This window comes from Excalfactoria chinensis, chromosome 6, assembly GCF_039878825.1.
Source record: "Excalfactoria chinensis isolate bCotChi1 chromosome 6, bCotChi1.hap2, whole genome shotgun sequence".
NCBI lineage: Eukaryota > Metazoa > Chordata > Aves > Galliformes > Phasianidae > Excalfactoria > Excalfactoria chinensis.
In genome coordinates, this window is record NC_092830.1 from 4,444,865 (window position 1) to 4,453,178 (window position 8,314).

At 43.8% G+C, this 8,314-nt stretch overlaps 1 protein-coding gene across 2 annotated transcripts; it reads left to right on the forward strand.

The window, feature by feature from the left end:
- Positions 1 to 217: 217 nt before the first annotated feature.
- Positions 218 to 7,908, forward strand: GHITM (growth hormone inducible transmembrane protein). Of its 2 annotated transcripts, none has more exons than XM_072340046.1 (9): positions 218 to 676; positions 1,374 to 1,541; positions 2,802 to 2,901; positions 3,155 to 3,266; positions 3,952 to 4,093; positions 4,624 to 4,732; positions 5,493 to 5,681; positions 5,848 to 6,019; positions 6,675 to 7,908. In XM_072340046.1, exons 2-9 carry the CDS (start codon positions 1,413 to 1,415, stop codon positions 6,760 to 6,762), a joined length of 1,041 nt encoding a protein of 346 aa, XP_072196147.1. In that variant the 5' UTR covers positions 218 to 676; positions 1,374 to 1,412; the 3' UTR covers positions 6,763 to 7,908. The 2 variants fall into 2 exon arrangements, with proteins under 2 accessions (XP_072196147.1, XP_072196146.1); XM_072340045.1 differs by lacking the exon at positions 218 to 676 and adding an exon at positions 677 to 759.
- Positions 7,909 to 8,314: the final 406 nt, after the last annotated feature.

Sequence of the window (8,314 nt, forward strand, 5' to 3'; positions counted from 1 at the left end):
TTCCTTTCTTGTGGTTTAACCGAGGAAGCTCTGAGGTATAGAAAGGCTTATCTCGCAATCCTCCAAAGTTGATCTGGAACTCTCGTTCTATTTCTGTACTTCATTCTGTATTCAACAGCTTTTTTTTCTCTCCCTCTCTCGTTATATTTGTCTTTGATCCCGGCTCAAGGCTCTCATAGTCTGTTTTACTTGGCTGTGAATCACCATGCCCATCTGTAGTGTTGAGGCTGGAAGAAACTACAGAGCAGTAGCTGGAGTGAAGGCTGGAGAGGGTCTGCCAAAGCAAACTGAAGGCTGCCAGAAGAATTCTCCTCTGAAGTACACTGTATTTCTCAGTAGCGCCTGGTTTACAGCTCAATGTAAGGCTAGGACTAGCACAGAAAGAAAGAGAAAGCCTGAAATGCAGCAGGGAAACGGGGCTGCCAAAAGAAATCTTCTCCCAGCAGTGTTAAGGCTCCGGACTAGAGAGTATCATTGACTTTGGTTCAGCGTAGGGCTCGGCTTGGAACTGACCGCTCCCTGGGGCGGCGGCGGGGAGCGACAACCACACGGCGGCGCTGCGGGAGCTGCCCGCGGGTAAAATGGCGGCCGATACGCGCCGCTCGCTTCCATAGCGAGTTCAGCAGCACCGTCCGCGTGAGAGGAGCGAGCCAATCGCGGCTCGGCGGCCGTACGGGTCAGTGGTGCGTCACTTCCGCTTCCGGGTGGGCGTTGCGGAAGGGCGTTTGCGGGGTCGAGCGGGGCGCTGGAGCCGTGCTGGTGCGTGATGGGCCGGGCCGGGTTGGGTCGGGCCGTGGGGTGGGCAGGCTTTGTCGGCTGCGTGCAGAAGGGCCGGGTTGTGGGGTGTAGAGCTGGGCTGTGGGGTGTAGAGCTGGGCTGGCAGCGGGGGGGACCGCGGACTCAGGTTAGGCCTTCTCGTTGCGACCTGACCGTGAGATGTGCGCTCGGGTCCTTCTGCAGCCCCGCCCGGCTGCAGTTGCCATCCTCGCCCCTTGGGCCTGCTGCCTTCCTGCTGTTTGCAAGTGAACGCGCTGGGGAGTCGGTGTTCCCTTTAGCCTTTAACCGCGTGTAGCCGTTTGACACAGGAAACAGTTCGCTTCAGATTCCGGTTTCTGAGTGTTTTGGATTGTAAAGCACGGTTTCGTCACTGTGCTTCGAAATAGCGAGTTTTTCTTCTTCTTGCAATGTTGTGTACTGTTTAAGCACACGTAACATTGATTTCCATGCTTGTGATGCGCACGGGACTTGTCATATTATGGAAGAATTACTATTATTTCAGTTACAGGTTCTGCTGTAGTTGAGAATAAGAAGTAAGCGTGCCTTTTTGACTGAGAACCATGTAACATAACAGTCAAACGTACTTTCTTGTGCAGTTACAGGAACGCAGTGTATAAATCTATTACGAAGCAAACATGCTGGCTGCACGCCTCGTGTGCCTGAGGACACTGCCATGCCAGGCTTTCCGCCCTACCATCGCTCAGGCTTCCCCGGCTTTGAGGAACTCTGGTATAAAAGCATTCCGTCTGTGGCAGCCCAACCAGGTACAGTCAACTTTGAAAGGTTGAGTGTTTTGCTAAGAGAGTTGTGGTGCTTGCAGTGCTCGTTTTGAATGCTCGTGAGCCGTCTGCATGTTTGAGATACCTGCTGTTACTGACTGAAGGAGGTCTGGTAATTACAACCCAGAATTTGTTTTAAAAGACTTGGAGTGATGCGTTCCATTAAAGCTCTTGGGAAAAGAGAAGAAAGTAATTCACATCGGATAGACGTTGTTACACAAGTCTGGAGGTGTAGAATTCCTTGTCCCATCTGTTCCTGTGTCTCATTTCCCAGCAAGAGTCCTAAATACTGCACTCAAGTACAAACTCAACATTTCAAGTCTTTATTCCTAGTATATTTTTAGAGTTGTATCACAGATTAATGTGAAAACTGAACTCCAGCAGGACTGTCTGGAGACTTACTATCACTTCCAAAAACTGATTTGTTGTTATCCTGAATCTTCACAGAGAGTAGATTGTTCAGTGTGTTTTTGCCATAAGTATAGAAGACTGTTTTAATTTACTGAAGATTGCAGGTTCATTTTTGTGTCGTTTTGCGTTTGTTTTCCTTTCATAAGGGATGTCCCATCACAACAGCGGTGACTCCAGAAGATTGTGACAAGTTGTTTCTGAACTTAAGTATGCATTACTTGGCTGCTCTTTTACATTACTGAGGCTTCAGTAGAGCAGCGTGCTGTATTTGCGTAGATCGTGTTAGCCATAGCAACCTTCAGATTATCAGCCTTCATTCAAGGTTTGTTTTCTAAGTCAAGATTAGGTTTGAAAACAAATTAACACCGCTGTCCCACGTTTACTGGACACGAATATTATTCTGCACAAAATCAAGTGGAATGTTATTGACATGAAAAGTGAAGTAAAAAATCCTTATGGTGTTGCTTAATACTGTGGGGATAGAGTAGAATTGCTGGCATTTAACCTTGTTTTGTTTTAGGAAAAGCTGAAAACTTCAGCACTGATTCTATGCTTCTACATAATGGTTTTCATGAAATTTCCTCAAGAACGGTGTTCAGCTGTTATGTCTGAGCTCAATTCTTTGACATTTTTGGGAAGGAAGCACTGGTAAAATAAGAGACAAACTAGCAGTTGCGAGTGTGGCCATCGACTGGCAGCATTTCAGTGCGCTAAAAGTTAATTATTTTCTGTCTGAAATGGTTTGTTACTAATCTGTACGTGCAGTTCCTAACAAGGAACTTGTCTTACTGTATTTCAATGAATCCTTCTAATATTTCCCTTTGAATCTAACAGTGCTATGCCACCAGAGTAAGAACGGGTGTAAAGCGTGGGAAAATTGGCCAGGAAATCAAAGAAGCAGCATTTGAGCCATCTGCAGAAACTGCTCTTAAAGGTGGGGTATCTCTGCTTTAAAAACCGCATGACTTTTTTTACCGCTCAACTTCAAACTTTGTTGAGGGAAACAGTTCCTTTCAAATCACTAAATAGTCTGAAAACATTGTTTAATATTTTAAGTTGACCCATGGTTTATCTTGAATGTCTGGAGGCCGCTTCTCTGCTTGGAAACCGGTGTCGAAATGTTTTTCTCTATCCAAGAAAAAGCATTCTGTGAGTGCATGATTTTTATTTTCTTCCTCTCGGTGCAGTTGATCGCCTGGGAAGGCTTGTTGTTGCCGGAGGGGCTGCTGTTGGCCTGGGGGCACTCTGTTACTATGGCATGGGCATGTCCAGTGAGATCGGAGCTATTGAAAGAGCAGTGTAAGTAAAATTGCTTGTTGCTTTAAGCAAAGGAGACTCGAAGCAAATTGTCCTCCTCCTTTTGTTTGTCATTTCTCTAGGTGCTGTTTTCCAATATACGTGTAGCTTATGTTTCTTAAGCTCTGGGCAGAAAGCTCTTACTTGTGTGCAGGATTTTAAGCTTCCCATCTGTAGCATGATGAAACCGTACTGCAACAGCTCTCATTCACGTCTTTTTGTGTTACTCTTGTTCTCTAAATGAGAGGCGTGTCTTGTTACAGCAGATAAACATAGGCAGAGTGACTCAGCATTTTGCGAGCAGCTCACCGGGCTTCTTACTGCCAAGGGCACCTTCTGTACCGTTTTTCCTTTACCCAGTTTATTGTGCATATACAGTTTTATAGTCTTCCGTAATTAACATGCATTTGTTTCTCTTTCCCATTTGTACTTTTTGTAACCTGTGCTTCCTTCAAAGAATTGAACCGTAGTAGCATTCTTTATAGTTCTTGCTGTAAATGCTATGTAATGGAACTTTATAGTGGTAAGGATTTAAAAGTTCAGCCCCTTTGTCGTAAGAGCGATGTGTGAGAGCAATGGCTAAACAACTAAACGGCTCCCATAGTATCCTTATCTTTTACATCCTTATAGTCGTTCTTCGTTCCAGTGTTGTTAATTGCACAGTTACATCCAAATGCTTATTTTTCAGTATTTGGCCCCAGTATGTGAAAGACAGAATTCAGTCTACCTACATGTACTTTGCGGGAAGCATTGGCTTGACAGCGCTGTCAGCTGTAGCAGTAAGCAGGTCTCCTGTGCTCATGGGTCTTATGACAAAAGGTTCCTGGCTGGTAAGCTCCTGTTATATTTAGAGTGTCTCTACAATGATTCTAAATGTTAACAGTTGTTATAAAAAGTACACAACATAAAGCGTGCTGTGAAAGTTAAGCAAATATTCACTTATTTAAGGACAACTGCAGCAGCATAAGTGCCCTGGTAATAGCTTGCTGTGAATAGCTGCTTGAAGCTAGTGACATTATTTCTGTCACTTTCTAAACGTCGTATCGGAGGTTTTTATGCATTTGTTCTCCTTCGCATGCTGTTCTTTATAACTCTTTAAAAACTCTCCTTTTTGCTGAGGCCAAAATGATATCGTCAGACAAATCATCCGGGTGGGATACTAACAGAACGTGTTTGCTTGCTGCACGTTTGGTGTGCTGAGTGCAGCGGAATAGTAACGGTTAAATATAGCACAGCGTGCAGTGGTTATTCCTTGGTGATAAGAGCAAGTTACCTCCTAGGAGGCTGGAAAAGATCACGTGGGAGAACAGAGACCTATTGTCCTTAGGCCATCTCGAGTTCTGTAATGCTCTTCTTACAGGCAATCGGTGCAACTTTTGCCGCCATGATCGGTGCCGGAATGTTGGTCAGGTCCATATCCTATGAAAACAGTCCAGGAGCTAAACATCTTGCTTGGATGATGCATTCAGGTGCGTGATTATAGTTTTGATTAAGTTGTCTGCTGCTGTAGGACTAAATTCTTACTTGTACTACAATATCAAAGCTTTGTTCATTTTTATGCACAGCACTACGCTTAGCGTTTTTCAGCTGTACCTGATAAGTGTATGAAAACTGATGAGAAGGGCACAGTTTTGGTATTAAACTCCAGCTTCTCAATCGTATGTTCTCAACTGAATTGTAGGGTAGAGTACAGATATGTTTCTTATGGATGTCACGTACTTGAATTAATGATGGCTGTATGTCTTGAGAACTTGTGCCAGAAGCTTGGTTTGGAAAAGACGAACTCATCAGGGGCTGGAGTTACACTGTTCTCTGTAGAGCTCAAGTTTCTACCAAAAAGAGACTAGATTTAACATTGTGATTTCTCATTAATAGGTAGAGGGTTCATACAGTGTTCTAGCAAAAAGTGTCACTGATTTCTAGCAAACAAAATCTGTCTGTGTTGAGCATTCCTGAAGCTGTGAAGGTGTCGATTAGTCCTTTGTAAGATGAGCTCCTGCAAGTTTTCTCTTAAGCTACAGAAAAGGTAGGTCGCTGAACATAAGATCGTGCGCCTGTTTAGAAGGTAGTGTGATAAATTGGCAACCAAGTGCCGTGGTATTCTTTAATGTCAGTGGATTCAAGCTGTATTGTCTGACTCAAAAATATAAAGTTTTGTTAGGTTGTCTTTTTTTTTTTTACCCAGACTGTTCCAGACCTTTTGTTTTGTTTCTGTGCTACTTTGGCTAGGTGTCATGGGTGCGGTGGTGGCTCCTCTGGCTTTCTTGGGCGGTCCCTTGCTGATCAGAGCTGCCTGGTATACGGCCGGAATCGTCGGAGGGCTTTCGACTGTGGCCATGTGCGCTCCAAGTGAAAAATTCCTGAACATGGGAGGACCGCTTGGAATAGGCTTTGGCTTCGTTCTTGCCTCTTCGATTGGTAAAGTACCAATTCGTTGCTGTTAAATAGAGCGGGCTATAAACTGAAGCTGCTAGAATGTGCAGCTGACTTGTATTTGCAAACTGACCGGTTCAAATTGGCCTGAAATAACCATTGTAAGACATGGCAGTAGCTTTACTTAATGTTATCATGTATTCTTTTCCAGGATCCATGTTCTTGCCACCCACTTCTGCTTTTGGGGCTGGCTTGTATTCCATAGCTGTTTATGGAGGATTGGTACTCTTTGGCATGTTCCTGCTCTATGACACGCAGCACGTTATCAAGCGCGCGGAGACTATTCCGTATTATGGAGTAACCAAGTATGACCCCATCAACGCGTAAGTATTTTGATCCGAATGCGCGCGTGACCGTTATGAGCTATTATATGACTATGCTTTACTTCCAAAGAGCTGTGCTTTTTGTTTACCTTTGGGGAGAGTCTTTAAATTAAATGGGAAGAATCGTAACGTTTAGTAATGTAATATGAAAATGACCAGCGCAGTTGAAACTGAAAGCATCTACCTGCAAGGAGGGAAACGGTTTTGAATATGTGGTGTCACGTGCCTCTGGTGATGCTAACTTTGTTAAAGAGAAAAGTTTGTGAAATATTACTAGGAGGATTTGTAGAAGATATCTGCAAATAACTATCAGTATCGGCCGAGATCAAGCACGCTAAGTGTTCCGTGGTCATGTAGTACTTATTGGTTTCAATAGCTTAAAAAACTCAATAGCTTAAACTAGGTGTTACAGAAAGAATTCCATGAGAGGGCGGTATGATGTCCGCTAAGGGTTTTTGCCGATGGATGCTTCTGGCAGAGATGGTAGAGTGGAATTGAGGGGGTGTTTTCACTCATCAAGGGCAGAAGACGTGCTGTCGCTGAGTTTTATGACAGGCCTTCGACGGAGGTTTTTAAAAGTCAAGAATAATGGCATGAAGTAACAATTAATGCTCTTCATGCTCAACAGGGTTAACTGTCCTTTTTTGTCTCCTAGGTGCATGGGCATTTACACGGACACGCTGAACATCTTCATTCGCGTGGCCACCATGCTCGCTGGTGGTGGAAGCGGAAGGAGAAAGTAAACGGAGACTCTTAGCAGCTGTCTGACAGCTCAGACTCTTAGGTTTTCTGCCTAGTGCACATAGGAAATAAAAATTCATTGTTAACAGCAGTTTTGCTGCAGGTCAGAGGTTTAACGTATTTCAGCCTGTTGTTTAAGTGCAATGTGATTCAGACTTAACAGTGTTTCTTCAAATACCTTCAAATAGCATGAATGACTCGAATGCTTACGTATTTGGTTAAAAGAGTTCTTTAAAGAACATCTGAGCGTAATTGCCTATTTGTTTTTTCACAAGAAGCAGTTCAGCTATCGCTTTCCTTTTTACTGGAAGTGCGCAGAAATAGTAGTAACTTCTATAAATGGATCTCTTATGTGTAGACGATGACACAAGCTACTTGGGAAATACTGTTCACATACAACAGTTTTCACTTAGGATGGTGTAAATAATATTTTCTTGATGCATGTAGAAGAGTTGAGCACAGAGGATATGGCACCGAATGCAGCAGTGGGTATGGCCGCTCAGACAGAAATTTCAGGAGGACTGAAGCAATTGTCAGGAACGCACCGGACAGGATGGGTGATGTGACCCAAAGCATAAAGGAGATGAGATGAGGAGCCTGCGTGACATCTGCCCTACGTGAAACTTTCAGTCTCCTGGAGCACGTGAAAACACCTTGTCTGTTTCCCAGTACTTTAATATTGAATGGACATAATAACAACTGGACTTTCTTGGCAGTAAATCTGTCAGATTGTTCGGTAATGATATCCGTATGTCTTTCTTCTAGTGACAAACTTTGGGTTTTTCAAGTGAGGCACTGCTCTTCAGAAGAACTCATGTTTACTTGCTCTTAGAAGCTTGTTTAGTTGTCGCTGAAAGAAAGAGAATTAAGAATGGCCTGCTGCAAACCCAAGTATCGTAAGCGTATCATTATTAGATGCTGTTTTCTGTCTCTAATTCTTCTCCAGTTTGGTATGCGTAGCTCAATTGAAGGGAAGCGTTCCTGTCAGTGAAACTGATTTAACATTATGAAATACATACTTGCATTATGGTGGAGTAAGGGTCAAGTTCTCGGGCACAAGGAAGTTCTGAGTTGATAGAAATGACTCGGGCTTCAATTTTTCTGGTAAATTATGCTGTGTTTTGGGGAGAAATAAAATTCTGGCCTCATATGTCGATAATTCTCAATTCTCCTGTGTTACTAAAGGATAAATGTTAGCTTTGCACTAGTAATTCACTAATAATTTGGTGAAGAGTGCTATGCTTCTTTTCCCCACTAATTTCTTGGTAAGAGAACACGTGCTTCTCAGTTTGGGGCGGGGGGAGGGGGAACACAAAAATGATTTCCGGTTTCACCGTCTGCCCTCTTTTGGAGGATATTTCCCAGACGGAGAATCGTAATCTACCGTTGCTTCAAGGGGCCCTTCTGGTGTGTGCTGTTGGCTGTGAATTGCTGCTACTTTGTTGTATACTGCGCTGTTTCTCTTCAGTCACAGGGAAGAAATAGTGGACGGTGAAGAACGTTGCCCAAAGATTAGACGGCACAATCTGGTTTCCAGCACTTTTCTCCATGAAG

What these genes read in the sequence shown, in the direction of transcription:
- GHITM (XM_072340046.1), top strand. Translation starts at nt 1,413, where the DNA reads ATGCTGGCTGCACGCCTCGTGTGCCTGAGGACACTGCCATGCCAGGCT. An exon ending in TGCAGAAACTGCTCTTAAAG is followed by an intron (nt 2,902 to 3,154) that starts GTGGGGTATCTC and finishes CTCTCGGTGCAG; the next exon opens with TTGATCGCCTGGGAAGGCTT. An exon ending in AAGTATGACCCCATCAACGC is followed by an intron (nt 6,020 to 6,674) that starts GTAAGTATTTTG and finishes TTTGTCTCCTAG; the next exon opens with GTGCATGGGCATTTACACGG.